General features: G+C 44.3%; 1 protein-coding gene across 1 annotated transcript; it reads right to left on the bottom strand.

The window, feature by feature from the left end:
• Window positions 1–2,737: 2,737 nt before the first annotated feature.
• On the bottom strand, window positions 2,738–27,955 carry LOC122022968 (protein PIN-LIKES 6-like). The gene is made up of 5 exons (XM_042581069.1): window positions 27,782–27,955; window positions 4,618–4,692; window positions 3,748–3,848; window positions 3,195–3,247; window positions 2,738–2,979 (listed from the first exon to the last, which is right to left on the bottom strand). Exons 1-5 carry the CDS (start codon window positions 27,953–27,955, stop codon window positions 2,738–2,740), a joined length of 645 nt encoding a protein of 214 aa, XP_042437003.1.

The following is a 27,955-nucleotide window of genomic DNA, read 5'->3' as shown; positions in this document are numbered from 1 at the left end:
TATGAAAGTATCAACTCACTTCTAAGAAGAAAGTGGGAATGAGAAAAGCATAGACCTGCATATAGCTGATCCATGAAGAAAGCCACATAGCCAGGCAAAGGATGATGGGGATGGTCTTGAGGACTCGAAATACAAATATAGAAGCTCTTAGGGATTTCTATAGATAGACGAATTGTCTCAAGATCACAGTTGTCAAAATCTGAGTGAGTGAACGTATACCAAGGGGCAAAGGTTTCTTCGGCCATGTATGGACGAAGGAAAAACAAAGGAAGATTGGAGAATGCACGAGAGTAGTTGGTAAAAATCGCCAGAGGGGAAGATTGAAGAAGATACAGTACAAGCGGTTTACCTCTAAGACACTTAAGGTGCATTTGATTCAAGTTATCATGTATAACCTTGGTTATGTGATTACCAAGTAATCACATAACCAAGATTATGAGGAATAAAACATAACCAAATGTTATTTGGTTCAACCTATGTAATGCAACAAAAATTTGTTTGTTTGAAGGTTTTAATGAATAACCTAATTTAATATTTTACTATATTACCCTTAGTTACAAAACCAACTATATATATCTTTTAAACTCTACGTTTTTTTATTTTTTTCTTTTTCACATTTTTTCTTTATTTTTATGTGTTTTTTATTTATTTATTATTTTTTTATTTCCTTTCATTTTTTAATTTTTTTTCGCTTTAAATTTTTTTTTCATTTTTTATTTTTTTAAATCTTTTTACGTTTTTTATTTTTTTACATTTTTTTAATTTTTTTCTATTTTTTAAATTATATATATATTTTTTAAATTTTTTATGTTTTTTAAAGTTTTTAACGTTTTTTCCCTATTTTTTATGTTTTTTTTATCTTTCCCCATTTTTTATTATTTTTAATTTTTTTAAAGTTTTTTCTATTTTTAATTTTTTTTAAAAAAATTTTTATGTGTTTTTACATTTTTTAATTTTTTAAAGTTTTTTATTTTATTTTTTTATTTTTTTTTTCTTTACTTTTTTTTAATTACATTTTTCTTTTATTCAAGGGTATTTTGGGTAAAAAATTTTTGTTAACCCCGAAATTAAAAAAAACCTCAGTTTTCCGATTTCGGGTTGCATGCCCTTTTTGTTGACGTGTCGGGCATAGAACATTACTCAGGAATTATCGAGTACCTAAACCAAACATGATTTTCGTTGATAACCTTGAATGGATAACTAAGGTTATCAAGGATAACCCCCAACCAAACACACCCTTAGGGTTTTTAAACAAGAATATGGAGATACCTTTGAAGCCTGACCATCTGATCGAACTGGTCTGATTAATTACAACCGTTAGATCAGAGGAGGTGAATTGTCGTCGCCTTGTACAAAAAGACATGCGTCAACTATCATATCATAAAAAAAGGAGTTGGTGGGGCATGTTATGCTTGCTCAGGAAATGCCATTTATGATGGTCGAGACAACCAAATCATTTTGTCAATACATTCTCACGCGTAGCGTTGATATCATACCTTGCCTTTTAAATGCCTAGTAGACCTTTTTTTCAAGGAAGATAAAGATTGGTAGCAACTTTGGGAGACCAGCCGGGTTGATGATCAAATGGTAGATAGACTCAGGTCTAGTCAGTTGGTCATGAGCCTCCTTCGACTATACTTGAAGAGAAAGCTTGTGATATGACATGTTGCAAGTGGTCTTGAAGATAATGTGATAATCAAAGTCAAGGCGATGTGGTGGTCAAAGTCTGGGTGTGCGTATCTGGATAAACCACCTCTTAGGAGCAAGACCTCCCAGTAAAATCCTGGGCGGACCTAAATCCGACCTGGGTTCACTACAAGAAAAAAGACTTACAACAACGGTTTTTCACCGTTGTCGTAGCCCCTTTCGGACTGTTGTTAAAGGCTGTGTTGTTAAAGGGGGTGCTCAAAGAAAACAGTTTTTATCCGTTATCTTTGAAGACAAAGACAACAGTTTTTAACCGTTGTCTTTGAAAATAGACAATAGTTTTACAACGGTAAAGACCCGTTATCTTCTCATTGACAACAGTTGTTCACCGTTGTCTTTGAACGTATGCCTTTAATAATAGGCTCTTCAACAACAGTTTTGAACTGTCTACGACAACGACTAAAAACCGTTGTCTTTTTAGCCAATGACAACGGTTAAAAACCGTTGTCTTTTTAGCCAACAATGTTATTTAACATCAGTTTGACAATGATTTTTCACTGTTGTCTTTTAATGCCATTGACAACAGTTTCACATATTTAAACTAATGTCTGTGGGTACAATATACAATATTTTGACAATAAATAAACAACTGAATTTTTTCCATCATTTAATAACCATCATTTTATTTAAATAATATATCTACAAAATATCATCATCCAGTGCAAATTTCATTAAAGTACCAAACATCATCATCCAAACATCATTAAAGTACCAAACATCAACATCCAAACATCACAAAAGTTTACAAAACTAAATAGTACCCATAACAATATATCACACATATATATGAAGTCCAAAATATCTTGTTTTTTTGGATCAAATCTTCTCTACCTATGCATCTTCTAAATACCCTGTGCATCTTCTAAACACCATATCGAAAACTGCAGCCTTTTCCCTGAGGTATTATGCAGAGTTTATATATGCTTTCTAAACACCCTGTGCTTTCTCCTCCCTCCTAGCTTCTCTTTTCTTCTCCTTTCTGGGTATGGTCATTATCTTTTTCCTGAGGTAAATAGCATATGATTGTAAGTTAAGTCATTTCCCCAGAATAAATGGCATAAAGATGATGATGACAAAGATGTTGTACATATCTTTCTGGCATAGTGTGCTGCAGCAGCAGGACAAATTTGAACATTTTGTCGCCCCTGGGAAAAAGTCCAAGCTTGTCAGCAATGGTGATTATTCCAAGTCCTGTAGGAGGAACCAAAACCAATCTTCCAAATATGATAGCAGTTGTTCGTAAACCAAGTCTTTTGCTGCCTGGGCCAGAGCCTGGAACACAACAAAGTGCCATATAGCATGTAACATTCTGGATATTCTAGATTCAAGATGGAAACCCAATGGATAGTTTTTATGTCAACTATTTCATCAAGCATCACTAAATGTACTTGTTCAACTTCTACCAGCAAAAGAACTTTAGGCTGTCAGACATAGGATATCAATATGTGTTTGAAGAAATGTTACATAAGAAATGGAAGATTGCATACCATCCACAAGATTTCCACCCAGAGCAAGCAAAATACATGGGATCATCGCTTCCCTGGAAATCAAAATATAGACAATCCTTCAGGTCTTAAAATATTTTTTGCTTTGAATGTAAATACAAAAAATAAAGGTCCTTGAGTGTTAAAAGGTTATGCAAATAACCAAGTCATTAACCAGACAAAACTCCAAAGCAGAGGTCCTTAAATGTCAAAAAAATTATGCAATAACTGTCATTAACCACTAACCAAACATCAGATATCAGGCTCATCTTATTAGCTCACTATAGTGCAATTAGAATAGTTACAAAAATGGATGGCCAATAAGTTATCTTAATTCTCTAATCTAAATTTACCATAGAAGAATGTGATTGCAACTTGACATTTCTTAAACAGTTCATACTTAGCATCATTCATAGAAATCTTCATACTTTTTCAACCTTAACAAGGTAACTATTTTCTGTTTTAAGACTCTATTTGCGTGTTACTAAATGAAAAGGTTCTAAATTTCAGTAGCATGAGAAAATTGGCAAAGACAAAGAAGGAAACAGATCAATACCCAAGAATAAGGCAGCTGTCAGTGAAGAAGAATAGCGGGGCATCATCAGTCAAGATGAAGTTCTTCAAAAATGGTATAGTGCCAATGATGATAGCCAAAGCCTAATTCCATATAAAACATTAGTAATACCTAATCCCATATAAAACATCATTAAAGTAATCATGCAAAATATTGCTTTTGCATAACATGTTAAAGACAATCATTAACAGAAGGTAACAATACAATAATTCAAATAACCACCACAAAAAATTCAGAGAATTTCATGTTACCCCCCAAAAGTTTGCCCTTTTGCCAAATGTACTCAAAGTTTCATTATAAAACTCTAGTGAAGGCAGGGGTTTTAACTTATTAGAGTTTGTAAAGGTTGGGAGTTTGCTTTGCTAAACTAAAATTTTGGTTTAGAGGGATGTTGCCAATGAAAAAGTAGTCATCCGGTATTGACAAAATGAAACTCTGATTCATTTCACAAGAGAGTAAAATCTGGAAAAAATTAAAATTTCAATATGAGAAATGGGCAAGTTTGTATTTCTTCATAATCAAAGAATTCATAAAAAAAACAGAGGAAGGAAATTAGGAAGAGTCAATGAGATGATACTTGATCTTGACCGGTTAAACTAATACATTCATTACAGAAAATCAAACAAATATGAAGTTCACATTTTTATCTCAACACAAAAAATGTTCATTATACTAGGCATGCCAACATCATTGCTCTTCACTCTAAAAGCATAAATAAATTAAGATCCCAATGTCCATGAGATAAGAAGCCCCAGAGAGTGTTTTAAGTATAAAGTATTTAATAACAAGTGACAAGGACAAGGAATTGAAAATTAGAACTTCAAAAAGATAATTTTCAAATCAAATACTCACTGAGGCAATAATGGGAGGCTGAAAAATTTGCTTTAGCTTCAGCTTTCCAACAATATACCATAGGATGCCAATTATCTGCATAACCATCCAATCCGACATATGACACGCTCAGATATTAGTATAAAAAAAATTAGAATTTAAAAAATGAATCACCAGAACTTCAAACAAGGTTCTTTCATTTTCTAAACTAATATTCAATCCAATTAATATAAGTTAACAGGTAACCACAGATTTAGAAAGCCATTGCCTAAGCTGCTTATGCAACTGCATAAACCTTATGGCCACATAAGGATCATACACACTAAAAAAATCCTAGGCTTGTTGAAATCCATGCCACGCTCAAGTTAATATTGACTACACCATACCAACTTTGACAAATCGACAAACAAAAAAATAAGTATTTAGTTTATATGAACTGAAAAAGGTTTTAACTGCACATACAGATCACATATCTCATATGTCACTATTTAGTCCTCTTCAAAAACCATCTAGGCGGCTCAATGTTGCCCAAGCATGAGCTTTTTAATACCATGGTGTGAGATTGCAATTTGTTTTGTTAGCCATCACACAAAGATAGCATTATGGCTGATAGGAAAAGCAATGTTATACTAAAAAGAACGTGGAATCTTATGGTCCATATTTGTGCGCAATCCATATTCCATATACATGTGATTCTCATGTGTCGTTGATGAGAATTCAAGCCTAGTTTAGCCATAGTGAGGTGAGTCTTGCATGTTGAAATCTATCATCGAATACAAGGTTCAACAACAGTAGATTGTTCAGCGATCCAGTGTGCAACAAACTGTAATCATGGGTACAGACTCACAGCAAACTATAACATAGCCAACTGAAAGGGGTTTACCTAGTGATCCTGTCCGAACCAGGAGTCAACGGACACTGGGCACGTGGCGCTCCCTGCTGGATCCTTGAGTGCTCCGGCGAACCTGCAGCAAAACCGAGCCGGGAGGGGTGTCTCGGCGACGGCCCTCCGACGCTCAAGTCAGGCGAGGAATAACAAAAAGGTGGCCTCAAGATGAAGACTCTTTCATACCTCCGGTGAAGAAATGGAGGCCTTATATAGACCTCTCGAAGAAGCCTGGGCGCGCCAATCAAAGCAACCACCTGCCTTTAACCATGCCCAGGTATGGATCTGTCAGAAGGGCCATGCCCAGATATGGATCTGTCAGGAAGACGTTCATGAGGCCATACTGCTACTGTATCAACCTTTCCATGATGTGACGGCAAGATCCTCCATCCTGCGATCTTGTGTACGGCCTAATCATCAGACATGCTTCGGCTGATATCTCATATCCCGAGCCGAGCGCATAGGCCGCTCGGCTACCTTTGTACCCTCGCCCTTATCTGGGCCGAACGGACAACCCGCTCGGCCCTTTGGCCCCGGCCGAGCGGACTCCCGCTCGGCCCTTCGATCATCCTGCCTTGGCATCGGAAACCCAAGCCCATGGATGAGTTATCTCTAGCTCCGCTCGGACCTACTCAGCTGCTCGGCGCGGCCATTAACCGCTTAGTCAGCCCTTCATCGGTTCTCAAGCTGAGACCCTTCAGGAAGTGGGTCCCCCATTCTTACCGCCGGATCAGGAGGAAGTGAGTCCGACTGACTGGACTATATGTGTCCGAGCGGGCGGTCGCCGCCTTTCCGTAGCTTATAATATCTCTGGGGCCGTTCGGCCCTTCTGCCAAATTCAGCCGCTCGGCTCTTCGTTTTGGTTGTCTTGTCGCTCAACCTGGATGTTTGCTTGTCTAAATCTTCTCGAAAATCACGCAAATCCTCTTCATTAAGCCAAAGCATGCGCGGTATGGGCGCATTAATTGCGCTCGGTGACAGGGCGCCACGTGTCGACCATTGTGTGGCGGCGACGTCACTTACGATGGGACGCCCCCGTTTGAAATGGACGGCCTGATGGCGTCCTCGTTTCTCGTGACCTAGATCGGACGGCGGAGGCCGACCGACCTCAGCCGTATAAAGCCTCCGTCTCCTCCCTTCGCCGCCTATTCGCTTGCGCGTTGCCTTCTGCCTCTTTCTCTGCCGTGACCTCCGACGATCCAGTTCTTGTTTTTCGGCGGCGATCATCTCATCGGTGATTCTTTCCGCCCGTTTCCTTCCCAGTGAGTCTTCTTCCTTTACTTACTAGGTCTCCTCTGCTCATTTCGCCCCTTTCGTTCCCCTTCCTTCGATTTCTTGCTATCCTTTCGCCTCTCCAAGATGGCAAGCTCCTCCGAACCTGCCACCAACGTTCACGGCCCATGGTATGCGACCATGGAGAGTTGGTTTGATGAAGAGGGCGCTCGGCGCCTTGTTCGGACGTATGGGATTCCTGATAACCATGAAATAGTTATAGCCGACCCGACTGACCGGCCCCATGACCCCCCGATCGGCACCATTTGTTTTTTTCTAGATCAATTCCAGGGCGGCCTTAGATTTCCTACCCATCCCTTTATTTTAGAGGTTTGTAACTATTTTCGCATCCCGCTCGGCCAACTTGTGCCGAATTCCTTTAGGCTGCTGAGCGGGGTGGTCGTCCTCTTCAAGCTGCACAGTATCCCTCTTGACCCTAAAATATTCCACTTCTTCTTCTATCCCAAACAATCCGAGCCGGGCACTTTTATTTTCTAAAGTAGAATAGGCTTTAAATTTTTTGATAATATGCCGACCTCCAACAAACACTGGAAGGAGTTTTTCTTCTATATCCGACTTCCCGAGCGGCCAGCATTCCGAACCAAATGGCAGACCGCTGTGCCACTCAGCCGGAGCTCGGCAAGTTCAGAAGCAATCCAGCCTATCTTCATGCGGCGAACTGGTTGTCCGGTCAGCAATACAAGATCGACCAGTTGCTGCTCAAGGGGGTGTTGTATATTTTCGGATTGTCTCCCGTTCGAGCAAATCTCCCCTTCCGCATGAGTAAGGATTCTTTACTCTCTTAGTCTTTTTTGTCTAATTGATTTTAATTTCTTTTACTGCAGCTGAAGTCATGTGGCGCTCCAAGGCTACTGATCATCTGAAGTTGAAGGCCGTGGAGATTGAGGCGGCCACCAAGAAAGAGCTCGCCGAGCGGGGTCTCATCCCCAGCCGCCCGGCAGATGCAGGAGAGGGGGGCACAGTCCGCCCCTGAAACAGAAGCTGCCCCATCCGCTTCAACGGAGGTTGAGGCGGATCCTGTTTCCTCAGCCCCCGCCGAGCTGGGCGTCCCCCAGGTCGGGGATCCACCATTGGAGGTTCGGCGAAAACGTCGAAGAGACTCCAGCCTTCCGCCGACCCAAGAGGGGGAACCACAGGCGCCGATCGGCGTAACTTCGCCTGTTCGCACGCCATCACAGATCGGGACCCCTGTGGCTTCGCCTACCGCACAGCCCTCCGGCTCTCCTCCCCGGACTCGTCGCCGCTTACGTCGGTTGGGCGAAACTTCTACCATAGGGGAGTCCTCGCATCAGGCGGCCGCGACTGAAGAAGCGCCGTCCGGTCATCCGACCATCAAGACTACCCTCCGATTCCCATCGGAGGAATATTTACTGTCCGCCGATCGGCCCTCGAGCCCCGTTCACGAAATAACCTTGACGGGTCCGCTCGCCAAGCTTTTTGAGGACGCGCAGATCCAAGTGGCCCTCATGACGCCCAAGCAGCTCGGCGACAACAACATGCAGCAGGCCACTCAGGTAAATTCATTTTTCTTCCTGTGTCATGTTACGGTTTGGTTCCTGACTTCATTATTTCCTTTACAGCGCTGGGCTGAGCAAATCGCCACTAGCCATCGGCTAGCCGAGTTGGAGGATCTCCTGGAAAAACTCCAAGTGTCGAGAGGTCCCACGGCCGAGCGGGAGAAACAAGCTCTAGAGGCTGAACAGAAGAAGGCTGCCGATCTGGCTGCAGAGGTGGCCCGACTCGAAGACTTGGTGAAGAAGCGGGACGGGGACGTGAAGCGCGCCAGTGGCCGGAATAGGCGGGCGATTGCTGATCTGGACAAAATGAAAGTCGAAGTCCGGGCCCTAGATCAGCAGTCTAAGAAGTTAGAGGCCGAGCTGAATGCTGAGCGGGAGATCCGTTCAGCAGAACGCACAAAGGCCGAGGTGGACTTGAAGGCTGTCCAAGATACCTTAACTGCTTCCCGAGCGGCACTCAAAAAATATAAGGAGGGAGAGCCGAGTCGCCTAGCAGCAGCGCGCCAGGAATACCTCCGCTCGGAGCGCTTTGGCGAAAAGTTCGGTGGCAACGTCTCCTCAACCTTCATCGAGGCGGTCAAGGTCACCACGGCATACTTTAAGAAGGGGGGCACCTTCCTGCTGACCTGAGCATTCCCCCTCCTGAACTGGCGGCCATGATTGACGACATCCCGGACGCCTTTTTTAATTTTGAGGATCCGGAGTGACGCGGGTTATTTCAAGTACTTTCTGTATTTCATCCGCTCGGCGGATGTAAAATTTTTGTACGTGTCGTTCGGCATAATTTTTCTTCTAATGAAACGATGCCCCTTTGCTTGTCTTCCTACTCATTATCCATAATATTCTTCTGTTTGCTTAACGTTGATGCTTAGAGTCAGTCATGCTCTTAAGCGTTCTCCCTCACGCGTCCGATCGGCTTGGCCCATTGCATAAAGTCCGAGCGGGGAGGCCTACTCGCTCTGCACGTATCTTGCCTGCGTGAAGTCAACAAACGCCGAGTATCGAAGGACTAACCCCCAATCGGGCCTGAATGTTTTAATATTTGTAGTTTCCGCGGTTTCTTACTCTGATATTCGTTCGTCCGCTCGGGGTATTTATAGTCGCCGGACCGACTTGATTTTTAACGTCGGAGCTCGACGGCGCGGATATTTATAGCCGGTCGGCGCGGTTCTACGGTTTAACGTCTGGGCTAGACGGCTCTCCGCGCGGATGTTTATAGCCGATCGGCGCGGCTCTCGATCTTTAACGACGGAGCTCGTCGGCGCGGATATTTATAGCCGATCGGCGCGGCTCCCGATCTTTAACGACGGAGCTCGTCGGCGCGGATATTTATAGCCGATCGGCGCGGCTCTCGATCTTTAACGACGGAGCTCGTCGGCGCGGATATTTATAGCCGATCGGCGCGACTCTTGATCTTTAACGACGGAGCTCGTCGGCGCGGATATTTATAGCCGATCGGCGCGGCTCTCAATCTTTAACGACGGAGCTCGTCGGCGCGGATGTTTATAGCCGATTGGCGCGGCTCTCGATCTTTAACGACGGAGCTCGTCGGCGCGAATATTTATAGCCGATCGGTGCGGCTCTCGATCTTTAACGACGGAGCTAGTCGGCGCGGATGTTTATAGCCGATCGGCGCGGCTCTCGATCTTTAACGACGGAGCTCGTCGGCGCGGATATTTATAGCCGATCGGCGCGGCTCTCGATCTTTAACGACGGAGCTCGTCGGCGCGGATGTTTATAGCCGATCGGCGCGGCTCTCGATCTTTAACGACGGAGCTCGTCGGCGCGGATATTTATAGCCGATCGGCGCGGCTCTCGATCTTTAACGACGGAGCTCGTCGGCGTGGATGTTTATAGCCGATCGGCGCGACTCTCGATCTTTAACGACGAAGCTCGTCGGCGCGGATATTTATAGCCGATCGGCGCGGCTCTCGATCTTTAACGACGGAGCTCGTCGGCGCGGATGTTTATAGCCGATCGGCGAGGCTCTCGATCTTTAACGACGGAGCTCGTCGGCGCGGATGTTTATAGCCGATCGGCGCGGCTCTCGATCTTTAACGACGGTGCTCGTCGGCGCGGATATTTATAGCCGATCGGCGCGGCTCTCGATCTTTAACGACGGTGCTCGTCGGCGCGGATATTTATAGCCGGTCGGCGCGGCTCTCGATCTTTAACGACGGAGCTCGTCGGCGCGGATGTTTATAGCCGATCGGCGCGGCTCTCGATCTTTAACGACGGAGCTCGTCGGCGCGGATATTTATAGCCGATCGGCGCGGCTCTCGATCTTTAACGACGGAGCTCGTCGGCGCGGATGTTTATAGCCGATCGGCGAGGCTCTCGATCTTTAACGACGGTGCTCGTCGGCGCGGATGTTTATAGCCGATCGGCGCGGCTCTCGATCTTTAACGACGGAGCTCGTCGGCGCGGATATTTATAGCCGATCGGCGCGGCTCTCGATCTTTAACGACGGTGCTCGTCGGTTTTCCGCTCGGTTTTTATAGCCGGTCGGCGCGGCTCTACGGTTTAACGTCTGGGCTAGATGACCTTCAAGGCTAACTCCTTACCAGGTCAAGCGACCTTGGCCTTCATATTCTTCTCCTGTGCTCGAACAAATTTTATGCCCATCCGACCGGCACGGGTCATTTGCTTACGAATCTAAATGCATACGCCGTTCAGCGGAGAATGCTCCATGTGTTTTCATCTTTTTGCTCCATAGCTTGGAGAACGTACTCCTGGCCGACCGACTCAGGGTCTGCTTCGTCGAGCATTTTGGCTAGGATAATATACCTCCGTCCGAATGGTACGGGGCCTTCAATTTTCGAGCGCTTGGCTCGACCCATTTACCTCCGGCCGAGCGGCTCGGGGCCTTCGTTCTTTTGTTGGCGATGTCTTATTTGTTCTCTTGATTTTTCATTTCTGCATTTCAAGTATTCAGTCGAAAAAAGTACACAAGATGATTTACATAGGCACACCTTTCACCCTGCCCGGTAAGGCTGGAGGTGGTTCGCGTTCCACGGCCTATCTAGCTGCCGACCTTCCTCATCCTCCAGATAATATGCACCCGAGCGGAGCTTTTCGATGATTTTGAAGGGACCTGCCCATGGAGCTTCAAGCTTGCCGACGTCGCCGACCGGCTTGACTTTCTTCCAGACAAGGTCGCCGACCTGGAATGATCGGGGAATGACGCGCCGGTTATAGTTTTGCTTCATTCGTTGACGGTACGCCATCAGCCGAACGGACGCCCTTGCCCTCTCCTCTTCTACCAAATCCAGCTCCATGTTTCTCCGTTCGGCGTTGTCCTCATCGTAGCTCTGGATCCGGGCGGACTCCACGCCGACTTCAACCGGAATGACGGCCTCGCCACCATATACCAAATGGAACAGTGTGACTCCTGTCCCTTCTTTTGGCGTCGTTCGGATGGCCCACAAGACGCTCGGCACTTCATCCGGCCAACTTCCTCCCAAATGGTCGAGCCGAGCGCGCAGAATACGGAGAATTTCCCCCGTTGCTCCGAGGATAGGCCACGGATGTGAAATGTTGCTCAATGCCGTAGCTCTTGCACCAATCCTCTAACATCTTCCCTGTGAACTGCCGCCCGTTGTCGGACACTAGTCGGCGAGGGATGCCGAACCGACAAATGATGTGTTGCCAGATAAATTTTTTAACCATTTGTTCAGTGATCTTTGCTAGCGGCTCGGCCTCCACCCACTTGGAGAAATAGTCTATCGCCACTAGTAAGAATTTCCTCTGCCCGGCCGCCATCGGAAATGGACCGACAATATCCATTCCCCATTGGTCGAACGGACCTGCCTTCATTTCTTCGGCCGGTCGGTGGGAGAAGTTGTGATACTTCTGGCATGAAAGGCAGGTAGATATTGTCCGAGCGGCATCTATTTGTAAAGTTGGCCAAAAGTATCCGGCCAAGAGGATCTTCTTGGCCAATGAGCGCCCGCCCGGATGACCCCCGCATGACCCTTGATGTACTTCTTGGAGGATGTAAGCTGAGTCCTCCAAGCTTACGCAAGAAAGCTTTCTTGTAAAGCTGATCTCCGATGAGTGTAAACCGACCGGCTCTTCTTCTGAGGAGCCGGGCTGCATATTCATCGGAGGGTGCGGTGCCCGAACGGAGAAATTCTATAATAGGTGTCCTCCAGTCGCTTGGAAACGTGAGGCCTTGCATCCGATCGACGTGCGCCACCAGCAGTACTTTTTCAATTGGTGGCTGAATGGCAACTGGTGTTATTGAACTCGCGAGTTTGGCTAACTCGTCTGCTGTCTGGTTCTCCGTTCGGGGGATCTTCTGTATAAGGACCTCTCGGAAAATAGCTTTGAGTTTTTCAAAGGCCTCAACGTAGAGTTTAAGCCGAACACTATTGATTTCAAAGGTGCCAGAAAGTTGTTGAGCGGCCAATTGTGAATCCGAATAGAGAGTCACCCGACCGGCACCCACATGCTGGGCTGCCTGCAATCCGGCTATGAGGACCTCATACTCTGCTTCGTTGTTGGTAGCTTTGTAATCCAGCCGGACGGATAGGTGCATCTTCTCTTCTTGAGGCGAGAGCAGCAATATTCCAATCCCACTTCCGAGCCGAGTGGAGGACCCGTCCACATATATTCTCCACATAGCTTCCGGCTCTGGCCTTTGCACTTCGGTCACAAAATCAGCCAAGGATTGGGCTTTGATCGTCGAGCGGGGCTGATATTGGATGTCAAATTCACTTAATTCTGTCGTCCACTTGATGAGCCGTCCGGACGCTTCTGGATTCAACAGTACTCTTCCGAGTGGACTGTTCGTCCGGACAATGATGGTGTGAGCCAAGAAATACGGTCGAAGGCGCCGAGCGGCTAGAACCAAAGCAAAAGCCAACTTCTCGAGTCCGGTGTAACGAGATTCAGCATCTTTTAAAATGTGGCTTAGAAAATACATCGGCTGCTCTTCACCGCTTGCCCTCACAAGTGCTGAGCCTACAGCATGCTCAGTCGATGACAAATAAATATAAAGTGACTCACCCCCGATCGGCTTGGCTAACACTGGCAGAGAATTGAGATATGTCTTCAATTCTTCGAACGCTCTGTCACATTCTTCATCCCACTGAAACTTAGTAGCCTTGCGCAGGATCTTGAAGAATGGAAGGCTCCGGTCGGCGGTTTTGGAGATGAATCTGGACAAAGCAGTTATCCGACCGGTCAACCTCTGCACTTCTCTTGTATTTCTTGGGGGCGGCATGTCTTACAGAGCTTTCACCTTGCTGGGATTTGCTTCGATTCCCCGCTCGGTCACTATGTACCCTAAGAAACGCCCTCCTTTTGCTCCGAACAGGCACTTCTGGGGATTTAGCTTGACTCCATATTTGCGCAGCGTTCGGAAGGTTTCTTCCATATCCTGGAAAAGATCGGCCGCTCGGACGGATTTGATAAGAATGTCGTCCACGTAGACTTCCAGATTACGCCCGATCTGCTCCTTGAACACTTTGTTCATCAAGCGTTGATAGGTGGCCCCGGCATTCTTCAATCCGAACGGCATCACATTATAGCAATATGTGCCGTCGGTCGTTACGAAGCTTACTTTTTCTTGATCTTCCCGGGCGAGCGGCACTTGATGATATCCTTGATAGGCGTCAAGCATGCAAATTAATTCGCAGCCGGCCGTAGAGTCCATCAGCTGATCTATCCGGGGCAGAGGATAGAAGTCCTTGGGGCACGCTTTGTTTAAGTCCCGAAAGTCGATGCAGACTCTCCACTTGCCGCTCGGCTTGGAGACTAATACTACGTTAGCCAGCCAGCTCGGGAACTGCACTTCTCGCGTATGTACTTCCGCCCGGATGATGGCTTTCTGCTCGGCACTGAAATCCCTTTTCCTCTGCTTCACTGGCCGAGCGTCCGGTCGGACATGCAGTTCATGCTGAGCCAGGCTCGACGAAATTCCGGGGAACTCATGTGTCGACCAGACGAAGACATCATGATTTCGTTGGAGGCATTGGATCAGTTCCTCCTTCTGCTCCTCCTCCAGATCAGAGGCGATAAAAGTCGTGGCCTCCGATCGAGTCGGATGGATCTGAACCTCCTCCTTTTCATCATAAATTAAAGCAGGAGGTTTCTCGGTGATGACATTTACCTCGATTCGAGGTGTCTTCCGAGCAGAGTTGGATTCTGCTCGGACCATCTCGATATAGCATCGCCGAGCTGCTAATTGATCTCCCCGTACTTCTCCCACTTTGTCTTCGACGGGGAACTTCATCTTCTGGTGGAAGGTTGAGACGACCGCTCGGAATTCGCCGAGCGCTGGTCGTCCCAAAATGACGTTGTAGGACGAGGGAGAGTCAACCACCACGAAATTTATTGTCCTGGTCCTCCTGAGCGGCTCCTCTCCCAGCGAGGTAGCCAGCCGGATCTGTCCGACCGGCTGGACTTGTTGTCATGGGCAGCAGCTCAGCTCGATCAATTTACAGCTGATCGAACGCCTTCTTAAATATGATGTTGACCGAGCTCCCTGTGTCAACAAATATGCGGTGAATAGTATAATTTGCTATTACCGCCTTAATGAGCAGAGCGTCATCGTGGGGCACTTCTACTCCTTCTAAGTCTCCGGGGCCGAAAGTGATTTCCGGTCCACTTGCCCGCTCTTGGCTACAACCGACCGCGTGGATCTGGAGCTGCCGGACGCCCGCCTTTCTGGCTCGGTTGGAGTCTCCTCCGGTCGGCCCACCAGCAATAACGTTGATCTCGCCTCGGGAGGTATTGCTTCTATTTTCCTCTTCCCGCGCGGACGGCCGGGATCGTTCTCTTGACGCTCGGCGATTCTCCTGCCTTAGGGATCGATGCCGATCGGGTGTCTGTTGATGTCGCCTTTCGGTGCGGGTCCGGTCAGCTTCATGGGTCCTTGGTCTCCTGCCGATGGGAGGAGACCGTCGTTCGGCATTCCTGGGAATGGGATTGGCCACGAAAGGAAGACTTCGACAATCCCTCGTGTTATGCGTATCCGTCTGGTGGAAGGAGCAGAACATAGGGGTCCACCTCTTCTTTGGCTTGGGCCGAGCGGCAGCCACTTCTTGTACGTGCGACCTGGCGTGGGGGGATCGGATTGCTTCGGCCCTTAGTCCTCTAGGTGGCTGCTGAGCGGCGTGTTGTTTCCGCTCGGCATGAATAGGTGTCCGCTCGGTAGGAGTTTCCTTTTTCCGGGCGGCTTGTGCTTCTTCCACATTTATGTATTCGTTGGCCCGATGTAGCATATGATCATAATCTCGGGGCGGCTTTCGGATGAGCGACCGGAAGAAGTCCCCATCCACAAGGCCCTGCGTGAAGGCATTCATCATCGTCTCCGATGTGGCCGTTGGGATATCCATCGCCACTTGGTTGAATCGCTGGATGTAAGCTCGAAGCGATTCTCTCGACTCTTGCTTGATGGCAAACAAGCTGACACTTGTCTTCTGATAACGCCGACTGCTAGCGAAGTGGTGGAGGAAGGTCGTTCGGAAGTCCTTGAAGCTAGTGATGGATCCGTCCGGCAGCCTCCGAAACCACCGTTGAGTCGATCCCGAGAGAGTCGTAAGGAAGACGCGGCACTTTACTCCATCTGTATATTGATGGAGTGTAGCTGTGTTATCAAACTTACCCAGATGATCATCCGGGTCCGTTGTTCCGTTGTACTCGCCGATCGTCGGAGGCACGTAGTGCTTGGGTAGAGGGTCTCGTAGAATAACCTCCGAGAATTGGTGATTGATCCGCTCGGGAGATGAGTCCGCCCGGGGAGCTTTCCCTTTTCTGTCATCCCGCCTTGGCATTTCGTCTGAAGAAGAGCCTCTATCTCTTCGAGTTGGTGCGGCTTCAGGGGTGCGAAATAAGGCCCGAGGGAATGCAACGGTGGTTTGAGGTGCTTCCGCTCGGCCACCCGACGCAGATGTTGCTTGTTGCTCCGGCCGCTGCTTTCTGTTTTTGCTCCACCAGTTTGGCGGCCCTCATCTCGACCAGAGCATCGAGTTCTTCTGTTGAAAGCGCCACCGTGTGTTGTCGTCCAGCCTCGTCCATCGTTCCCGTTCGAATGCAGGAGCGTTCCCACAGACGGCGCCAATTTGATCCTGTCCGAACCAGGAGTCAACGGACACTGGGCACGTGGCGCTCCCTGCTGGATCCTTGAGTGCTCCGGTGAACCTGCAGCAAAACCGAGCCGGGAGGGGTGTCCCGGCGACGGCCCTCCGACGCTCAAGTCAGGCGAGGAATAACAAAAAGGTGGCCTCAAGATGAAGACTCTTTCATACCTCTGGTGAAGAAATGGAGGCCATATATAGACCTCTCGAAGAAGCCTGGGCGCGCCAATCAAAGCAACCACCTGCCTTTGACCATGCCCAGGTATGGATCTGTCAGAAGGGCCATGCCCAGATATGGATCTGTCAGGAAGACGTTCATGAGGCCATACTGCTACTGTATCAACCTTTCCATGATGTGACGGCAAGATCCTCCATCGTGCGATCTTGTGTACGGCTTAATCATCAGACATGCTTCGGCTGATATCTCATATCCCGAGCCGAGCGCATAGGCCACTCGGCTACCTTTGTACCCTCGCCCTTATCTGGGCCGAACGGACAACCCGCTCGGCCCTTTGGCCCCGACCGAGCGGACTCCCGCTCGGCCCTTCGATCATCCTGCCTTGGCGTCGGAAACCCAAGCCCATGGATGGGTTATCTCTAGCTCCGCTCGGACCTACTCAGCTGCTCGGCGCGGCCATTAACCGCTTAGTCAGCCCTTCATCGGTCCTCAAGCTGAGACCCTTCAGGAAGTGGGTCCCCCATTCTTACCGCCGGATCACCTAGCCATAGCATGAACAATATCTAGCTGCAGCCTTGTAACATCAGACAATGTAGTGCACAGAACTGTACAATTGCAATTATCATTCCATGCTACACCAAGCATAATTAGTCTTCATATGTTGCACGTATGCCATGGAATTTGCACATGATGAAAGATAACAATAATCACCACAACATCGTGAAACCCCTTTGAAGGAATTTGTGGTATAATCAGTATTTATTAAGGAAGGAAATGATATTCGGACCAGGTGTGATTATCTGACACGAGTGTGGATCCAAGTGCCTATCATGGCTACTTCTAAAAAAATTTTACTCACGATCAAAGGATATCAAGCATCCATTCAGAGTGTCAATGCTCGAGTGCATGTATTCAAGATCAATACAAAGGGAATAAATGAAAAGTCAAAGTATCGAAGAGGAATCATTGTTGCTTAGATCAAACCTAATCTTTATGGGTTTCTATCTTGACAAAAGCCCAGTCATCAACTCACCAAATCAAAATCCAACGATCTACTTCCACAGATTCAAAAGCAAGAAGGAAAAGAACAAAAGCATTCTCCACCAATACCCTAAAGCCCCCAAATCCGATAAAAAAAAACCCGAACATCGCATAGGAAGGCTAGAGCATCACGGCAGAAGATCCAATCGCGACTCAATCCACAAATTGGGCATCACCAACAAGAAATTAGACTCCTCCTAACAACCTAATCATCACCTCACAGATCTCATACCATCACATGGAAGTATACTTGCCTGACCAGTTAAGGCACGGCTCGGAGAGAAGAGGATCGACGGTTGTGGTCCGCAGTGCTCGAGCGAGGGAGAAGGATCGCTGCTGTGTTGTCCGCGTGAGGGAAAGAAGAAGATCGCCTGCTCGCACACAAGGAAGAGAGGAGACCGGCGGCTGGGGCTCATCTCTGATGTTGGCGTGAGGAGAGGCCGGCAACGCCCAGGAACTCGCGAGAGGGAAGGGAGGATGGAGAGGGCGGCGTCGCGAGGTGAGGCTTAGGGGAAGAAGTCAGCGATGAAGAAAGGGGTTCGGCGGTGTCGCGGGAGTGAGGGCTCGGGATTAAGGAATTCGGTGGAGAAGGGAAAGTAAGGGAAAAATAAGAAACCTTGGTTTTAAAAATTCACGGAGGAGTCGCGAAGGAGGAGTCAGAGTGGGTTTTAGGTTTTTTTAACGAAGTTAAAAAAACTGTTGTGTTTTTATAATTCAACAATATTCAATAGACAATAGTTTAATAAAACTGTTGTATATTATCACATAAGCAACACTAAAAGACAACAGTTTTTTAAAACCGTTGTCTTTGACATACATTAGACAACAGTTTTTTAAAAATTGTTGTCTTTGACATACATTAGATAACAGTTTTTTAAAAACTGTTGTCATTTAAAAAAAATTATGGTGAACAACAACGATTTTTAATAAAACCGTTGTTAAATGGCAAAAAGACAACAGTTTCTCGAAAAACTGTTGTCTATTAGGTGTGGTTAAATCTAAAATTTCTTATAGTGGTTATGGAGTGTATCTCCTCATATCCTATGGGCTATCTTATAGGCATAACTCGTAGCATAATTTCGGGCGGACAAAGAGCCGGCCGGATTTATGGGGTGTAACCCCTCACTTCATGTGGGCAAAGCCCCAACATAAATTCAAGTGGGCATATACCCGACCAGAATTATGGGGCATAGCTCCCCACTTCTTATAAATAGAACTCCCAGCCTAGAGCCAGCTAGATCTACCGAGCTTAATTCCCCACACTTTATGAGCGTAACTATTAGCATATAGCCACTCGACCCTTGAGCCGATCAAATTTATGAGACTTAGCTTCCCAACTCTCATTATTTCTCAAAAGTAAGAATATCAGCATAATCCTGGGCGGATATAGGGCCGACCAGATCTACGGGGCTTAACTCTCCATACTTTGTAACGTGGCTCCTAGCATGTAGTCGTCCAGTCCCAGAGTCGGTCGGATCTATGAGACTTATCTCCCCACTTCCCAATATTTCTTACAAATAAGGCTCTCAGCATATACCTGTCTAGCCCTAGAGCTGGCTGAATCTCTTAGGAGACAATATTATAAGGGAATCACACCAACCTGTTAGAGAATAACAACTATTCACTAGAGAATATTCCGTTATTCTAACACATGCATGTAATGGAACATTTCTCTACATAGAGGAGGACCGTTGTGCATCCTCCATTACCTGACGTGTTTTGATACCAAACATTCTGTATCGTCTCATTATTACGGAGGTTATGAGAGGCGATATAAAAAGGGGTCCTTTCTGTTGGCTAGGTACGCTTTTATTCATGCAAGCTCGTACACACGCATCTACTCTACTGTTCATCTTCTCCTCCACTTTTTGACCATTGTTCTGATTTGAGCGTTGGAGTGCTTGCACCAGAGACCCCCTTCTTGGTTCTCGCTCTAATATTTCCCTTTGCTCTCTCTGTGGTGTGCATAAACAGGGCTACTTGATGTCATCTCTTCTCCAGCTCAGAGTCTATTCATAGTCAATAGCAGCGTCATCTACCCAGTATGTCATCTCCCTCGATTTCAGGCAGGATCAATATAGAAATACACCTCTCAAGTCCTTCAAGTCTATGCATCATCAATCTAGGTCTCCTATCCTCAACTTCTTAAGATCTTCTTCAATCTAGGTTCTTCGTTGAGTATTCTGAGCATCCACTTGATCAGGACCTCCTGCTCTTAATCTTGCTGAGTAATTACTCCAAGCATCCTCTTGATCAAAGCCTCCTGCTCTCAAGTTCATAAATTCTTCCTTAATTAAGGGTCCTCACCCTCGAGTACTTTGAGCTTTCCCTTATCTTCAACCTCTGCCCTTAAGTTCATCAAACTCTTCCTTGATTTAGACTCCTTATTCTCAAGAACTCCAATTACCACTCAATCTGAGCCACCTTCCCTTGAGTGCTAAAGTCATCCTAACATAACAAACCTACACTAGATGTAACAAAATCAAATATATTGCTAAACCATCAAAATAATATGGTTTAATTCAACATGGAAGACATTGTTTCCCTAACATTATAAACCAATGTCATTGCTTCCCAGCGGGTGTTGAAGTCCTGTGGATTACCTCACCCCCTACATACACTACTGTTACTAGACGAAGCTTTCATGATTTATCTACCTGTTATCTAACTCAGGGACTGATAATACTAGACTATTTAGATGAGTGTTATAACCTTTTACTACAGATACACTAATGTTATTGAAAGACAAATATTATACTAAAGTTGTTTGAAAATAACAAAATGAAATTCAATCTCTTAGGCTTTTAGGTGTATTGAGTTACACTTTTTTCGTGTAGTACTGATTTGTAGAAGCAAATTATCACACTATATTACATAGCCTTTAAGAAACTTTGCAAAAAAAAAAAATGTGAGACTAAAATATAGAGATTAATAGAGAAGCTTAGTTTTATTGTTAAAAATCAAAAGAGGTTCATTTATTATCGTCGTTGTTGAAATGGTGCCCGCCCTATTCGATGTTCCAAATATCCCTCTTTGGTAGGCCATTTCAACTAACATAGCCCAATTGATTGCCTTGATAAATAGAGTGAGAGTTGAACTTATTATTGGGTGATAGTTCAGTTTAGGTCATTGCCACCCAACTCTAAAGTTTTGTCCTTGGTCGCTCACATATTCACTTGTCGTCATTAGATTTTCACACTTCATCATCATTCTATGATGGCCCTCTATGAGAAATTCTTCAAATGTATGGTCACTAGCATGATGTTTTTAACTATGATTTAAGTCCTAAGGGGGCATGTGAATTCAAAGTAATAATATTATGGTTTGTCGACTACTACATTGAAAACCAAGGTACAGTGTCAAAGTTTAATGCAACTTACAACTTTATAGATTCTAGGCATAGCATTGGATCAACTGAATGCACATTGGAATATATGTAATACTTTTGGGGCAAAGTTAGTATTACAAATAGATTGATTTGCATGTTTGATGAGCTCTATGAAGTTTAATCTAGGTATCCGGCTCTTAAAATGATTAATCTTGAAAGTGACCAGTCCGATCTTATAAAAATTTCTCATCAATCACTAAGGTAAATTCGGGAAGTGCAGATGGGACTCGGCAAACAACATCTTATGTGGCAAAAAAGGTGATTCGCTCGCTCCCAGCACCTTTGCCAACCCGTCCCTAGACTAACACGGAGGAGGTAAATTATGGGTGGCTACTAGCCATTAGTGCAGATGGCCAAGATATGAGGAAAGACATGGTCGGGCGTGCCAAGTTTCGATCCTAAGACCTCATATGATAACAATCCATGCCTCAACTACCGCACCGTCCTGAAGGGACAATCATCTTCCACACTTGACAGTTACAGTTGTAGATTTAATAAGGATATTGAACAAGTTCCATTACATATTGGAAAAACAGGGAGGATTGAACAAGTGACATCAAACCAAATCATTGTTGATTTAATTCCCTCATATTTAGAGTTGCCTCTACTATCTACCAATGCCTACCACTTGTCCCTATAAAAGATGTTGGATGTTAATCTTGCAAGGGAAAAGATGAATTACTTGTTGCTCTACCCGCCGAATTCGAGGGAGAATTCGAGTTATGGAAGAAATGCATGGAGGTATTTTTTAAAACTAATTTTGAAATTCTTTTGATAATTAAATATGACTTTGTAGCTCCCAAAGACCAACAAGGAGTAGAAAAATAAGAGTATATGTGGACCAAGAAGGAGCAAACGAACTTCGTAGCAAATGGACGAGCCGAATTCTATCTGCTGAGCATGCTATCTCTGCAAGAAGTCAGCAAAATCGACACCTACAAATCAGCAAAGAAACTTTAGGAGAAATTCCTAGAGCTACATGAAGGTACGCCCAAAGTCAAGCTCGTGAAACAGGATCTGCTCTGGAGCTAACTGATCAACCTCCAACTGAAAGAAGGAGAATCAGTAGTGCAACTACATGCTAAATTGAAGGAGTTGATCACCGAACTCACAAATCTCGGAGAAAATGTAACAAACTGAGATTCCCTAAGGTACGCATTAAATGATTTTCCAAGGACACTTGAATTGTCCTCAATTGTCGACTCCTATTATATTTCTAAAAATCTAGAGGTAAGCACATTAGAAAGTTTATTTTCTACTTTGGAACTTTATGAATCTAGATGTGCAGAATCAAAGGAGCCCAGATAGAACATCGCTCTGAAGATAAGAACGGATGATCCAGACTCCGAAGCGTCAATTGATGAAGACGAAGTGACCCTAATAGTAAGAACATTTAGTAAATTTATTAAATCAAATAAATTTAATAAGTCACAGGCGAGAAATCACTTTTGGAGCAAAAGGAAGGTTCGATGCTACAACTGTCAAGGAGAATAGCACATTAAGGATGACTGCCCCGAACTGAAGGAGAAGGAGAAGGACAAGGGCAAAATACCAACAAGATTAAAGCACGAGAATCTGAAGGTCACATGGGATGAGTCATCATCCTCTGAATCCAAGATCAAAGTCTATGATAGACTAGCTCTAATGGCAAACCACCAAGGAGAAGATGAAAGCAGCTCAGAGATGAGTATTGATGAAGAGGGAGGATCTTCAAAAAAAAGCTACGATGAAGGGAGAGCATCAGAACACGAGGTAAGTGAGGTACATGCATTTTCTCCCAAATAATCTTTCCAATTTATTAAAATGCTTTCAAAAAACATAGTATAATTCGAAAAAGATAATGCTAGGTTAAAATTAAACTTAGCAAAGTCATGCCCCTTAGACATGTTTGATAATCTAAAGTTAGAAAATGAAAAATTGAAAGCACAGATAGAAAAACTAGAAAATAACTATGCATATTTGAGTTCGAATATCTTTCGAAAATCGATCAGCATTAAAAAATAATGATAGAATTGATTGGTACATAGGAAATAACCAAGGACAAATTAGGAAAATCCCTAAAAACTATGTATCTCTAAATTTTTTAATAAATTCAGTAGATATGAACCTATATTGAGTTCTAAAATCTTTGTTAGATTAAATTTTATTTTTATTATTTTTATTTATTTATTTGTCTCAATTAGTAAAATATTTTTTTAAAAAATTATCGTTAAGTCATTTTCTATGAAGTTATTAAATGTTTGAAAATTATATCTAAAACATGTTAGCTTACTAATAATTCTTGTTAAGTACCCCTAGAAAAATATTTCAAATTTTCTAATAGTTTATTTTATTTTCTCCAAATTTTATTTTGATATGATCAAAGGGGGAGAAGTAAGTACAAGTTAAAGGGGAGTAAGAAGTTTATTGCTTATTGCTTAATTCATTACGATTTTTATTGCTTAATTCATTACAATATTTGATTCTAATTGCAACTTCTTTACATAAGTTATGTTATTGTATTTTTAACCCTAACTTGAACTTGGGTTGATGTACATTAAAAAAGGAGAGATTATAAGTATCTCATTATAGTTTTGATATGGTTAACCAAGTTAAGTTAGGTCATGTGTGTGTTTGATCCTTATGTCTAAGTGTATAGGAGCTTAGAAATACAAGAAGTCGAGCAGAACACATAGTTAGCAAGAAGGATGACACGGGAAAAGAGTCGATGACTCGGTGCATTCAAGGGACGAGGTGTTGTGGAAGAGCACACCGGTGGACGAGAAGGACGTATGCGACGCTCGAGGGACGAGAAGCCAGGGAGGAAGCCTACTCGAGGAGAAGGCCAAAAGATGGTTCGGATGATACGGGAAAATAGTTGATGGGTTCGGTGCATCCGAGGGACGAGGTGTTGCAGAAGAGTACACCAGTGGATGAGAAGGATGTGCACGACATTTGAGGGACGAGAAGTTGGGGAGGAAGCCTGCTCGAGGAGAATGTCAGAAGATGAGTTTGGATGAGCCCGATTCTGAATGGATGAAATTATCCAAGGCATCGGAGCAGCGAAAGAGCCAATGGGGAGCTGTGGAGTTGTTGGAGGCGCTCTCAATTTGGTTGGAACCCTGTTGAAGGCACCTTCAACCACCCATGGAAGGTGCCTTAGAGTGGGCAAAATGTAACAGTTAGCAAAGATAAAACCTTATCTTCGCTTGCCTCCCTGGAGGTGTCTTTCAGCCTTGGATAAGATTTTCAGGAGCTATAAAAAGACCCCAAGACCTAGAAAATATATAACAACTTCTGTATTATCTTCCCTAGTCATTCTTGAGCTGTCAACGTGTGTAAAAGGCTTCTCCACCTTCAACGAAGGAGATCTTCTAGTGCTTTTCAATGTCTTGGATTAACAACCACCTAAGTTGTAATCAAGTAAAAATCTGACCTTTTACCTACTCTTTTTAAGTTGTTATTTCTTTTATTATTGTTATTGTGCTACTAATCAAAGGATCAAGAAAGGGGTTTATTTTTCTTGTAAGTAATTCACCCCCCTCTTGTCAGTCCCACTACACCAACAAGAATCTATTGATACTAGACCAATAGAGGAACTTGGATGTCTAGGATATCAAACTTGATTCTCTACAAGCTGAGCTGGGGCTGGCCAGGTCCGAACTGATGGCTTCCTAGTATGAATTAGCAGTTTACAAGGTAGGAGATGATGAACAGTTTGAGGTAGGCGAACGACCTACCTTCAATTTCAAGAATTTAACTAACGTACTATAAAGATGCTTTCATATGAAGCTGATGGGGCAGTCACGTAGCTCCACGAGGCAGGATACTTATCGGTCGATCCACCTAAATGATCCTTAGATCGCTAATGAATTTTAAATGAATTCTCGGCCAACCTCTTCATCAAACTCAATTGATTAGATAATGTAACAATACTTGTATCATGAGCTGGGGGGGGGGGGGGGTAGGAAGCTATAAACATACATTTGCAATCATTGTGTTATCTCAGTTTTTTTATTCTTCCCATACTTTTTGTTACTGATGGAACAATTATATTTATAAGATGAGTTCTCCATGAGCAACACTCCATGCAGTGTGCCTAGCGAGCGACGATTTGTAAGGAATGTCGAGTGACTCGAAGGTCAAGAACTTATGCGCATGAGCGAGCATGCTTATATCTCTGCTGTGCAAAATAATTCGGTTGGGGACACGAGAGTCTAGGACTTAGGTGTGAGAGCATACTCGCTTATAACTCAACCGAATGATACAAGAGTCTGGGATATAGGCGCAAGAGCATGCTCGTTTATAACTCAATCTAATGACTCGAGAGTCTGGGACATAGTCACGAGAACATGCTCACTTATAACTCGATCGAACGGCTCAAGACTTAGGTGCGAGAGCATGCTTGCTTATAACTCAGCTGAACGATTCGAGAGCCTGAGACATCGACATGAGAGCATGCTCGCTTATAACTTAGTTGAACGGCTTGAGAGTCTGGGACATAGGCGTGAGAATATGCTCGCTTATAACTCGATCGAACAACTCAAGAGTCTGGGGCATAGGCACGAAAGCATGCTTGCTTATAACTCGGTCCAATAACTCAAGAGTTTGGGGCATAGGGCTCTTGAGATAAATTTACCTATAAGTGTAAGTATTTAACATAATACATTAATTCATTACAGGCGTACTCTTAAGCTCTATAGGGTTGCAGATGATTTGTGTTCTAAGGCCACTCCAAAGTCTTTTCATCTACATTTGGGAGGTAATAGGAACCTGAAGCGAGCTTTCACACCACTCGGTATGAGTATGCCCTGTTGGACCGCTGGGCCGGCTAGAAGGGGAGTTGAATAGCCTACAAAAATAAAAACGCAACCCTTCTCGATCTTTCAATAGTACACTTGCATAAATTATAACTTAAACAGAAAAATAGAAAGGACAAGGCACATCGTGATTTACTTGGTTACAATCGGGGAGGTTGTTAATCCAAGGAAAATGATCGCACTAAAAACTCCTTCAGGCGGAGAAGCCTCGTACAATGATGAAGTGCAGAAAACAGAAGCTCAACTCTAAATCAAAGCCTACAAGTGTTGGAAATGAATTGCTTGTGATCGATGATAAGCTTCTGGACCAAGGCTTTATTTATAGCCTTGGTCGGGGCGCCCCGAAGGATTCCGGGCACCCTACGGGGATAAACTTTATCCCCTAACGTTCAGATCGAGTCAAAACTTGATCCGGTCAAAAAGTAGGGTCCGGGCGCCCGGACCAAGAAAGTCAACAGAGTTGACTTTTCTCGGTCCGGGACCTCTGCTCTAGTTCAGCTCGTCTCGGTCTGAGTCTTTCGCTCTGGCTCTGCTAGCTTGGGTGATCTCGGCCATCCAAAAAAGGGCTCACCCGAATCCAACTTCCGGCCTTCTCGAGTGGGCTTCCGCTCGGCTTCTCGTCCCTCGGAATCACCGCGTGCTTCCTTCTCGTCCGCCAGCGTACTCATCCGCAGTCTTCGTCCCTCAGTCGCACCCCATGTCGACCTTCTTGCTAGCTGCGTCTCTTGCTCCTCGAGCAGTCTTCCGCTCCGGCTTCTCGTCCCTCAGAACCACCGCACGCTTTCTTCTCGTCCGTCAGTGTACTCTTCCATAGCGCCTCATCCCTCGGACGCACCGCATGTCATCCTTCTCGCTAAATGCATATTCCGCTCGAGTACCTATGCTCCTAAGCTCCTGCACACTTAGACACAAGGTTAAAAACACACAGAACCTAACTTAACTTGTTGATCATACCAAAACAACCTTGGAGTTCCAACAATCTCCCCCTTTTTGATGTGAGCAACCCAAGTTAAGTTAGGGTAAAAATAGACATAAAAATTAAACTAACTAATTTTGCAATTAAGTGCAAATAGATAGAATTTTTAATTTTGGTCTACCTCCCCCTAAACTTATACTTTTCCTTCTCCCCCTTTGATCACATAAAAAAATGGGGTTCCAAGAAAAAAATCTAAGGGTTATAACTTAGAAACTTTTGAAAATTATTTTAAAGAACTTTTAGAAAACATTTCTAAGTAAAAGAAAAATTTCTAAGTTAAACAAAATTCTAAGTTAGATATTTTGCAACAGAAAAATAAATTTATCTTAGGCAAAAATATCTTCTGAGAATTTTTCCAAAAAAAAAAACAATTTATGAAAGAGAATTTTTCTGAAAACTTTCCAAAACATGTTTAAAAAACTTTTTTTAAAGCATTATAAATTTCAACCTTAATGCTTTTTATCAGAAAGTTAATTAAACATTTTTATTTCAATACTTTGGCTTCCAGGTAGTGGTGAGACACTAGGTCTTCTTGGTTATTAGAGCAACAACCACTTCCTTAGACAAACTCTTATAAAGAAATTCGATGTCTAATTTTCTCGCTGAAAGCACTAAAATTAAGTTTTTTTTTAATTTAGATCCAATTCTCTAATATTGTAATATTTAAATTTCCATTTTAATCTATCATTAATTTTTCAAATCACAAGTTTTCATATTTGAAGCAAACAATATTAAGCATGCAGAAAATTGTATCATGTTATTATCTATTATTAGTTTGTCAAGATTCTTTAATTGACAAGCTATTGATTGCGTTTCTTTTAACTTACTATTAGTTAATAATTTTTCTAATTCACAAGAATATTTTGATAACATAAATTCTTATTTGCAAAAATCTTTTGACAATAAATTTTCTAATTCGAAAAAATCTTTTGATAATATAACTTCTATTTCAAAAAAATCTTTCGATAATGTCTTGATTGGACAAATCAACTGGTCAAGAGATGGAGGTCATACCTGACTTACCTTTTTGGCTGTTGATTCTCCTCCTGTTGATTTGTTTTCTTCTGAAGACTCTCCCTCTTTATCGATACTCATCTCGGATGAGGTTTCTTCATCTTTAGGTGGGTCTTTAGCTATGATTGCTGTTTCGGCAATTTCCTTGATCTCGGACTCTTCTGTCGGCGGCTCGGTGTCCAT

This window comes from Zingiber officinale, chromosome 9B (assembly GCF_018446385.1).
Source record: "Zingiber officinale cultivar Zhangliang chromosome 9B, Zo_v1.1, whole genome shotgun sequence".
Classification (NCBI taxonomy): Eukaryota; Viridiplantae; Streptophyta; class Magnoliopsida; order Zingiberales; family Zingiberaceae; genus Zingiber; species Zingiber officinale.
This window is presented reverse-complemented; position numbering and strand designations above follow the sequence as displayed.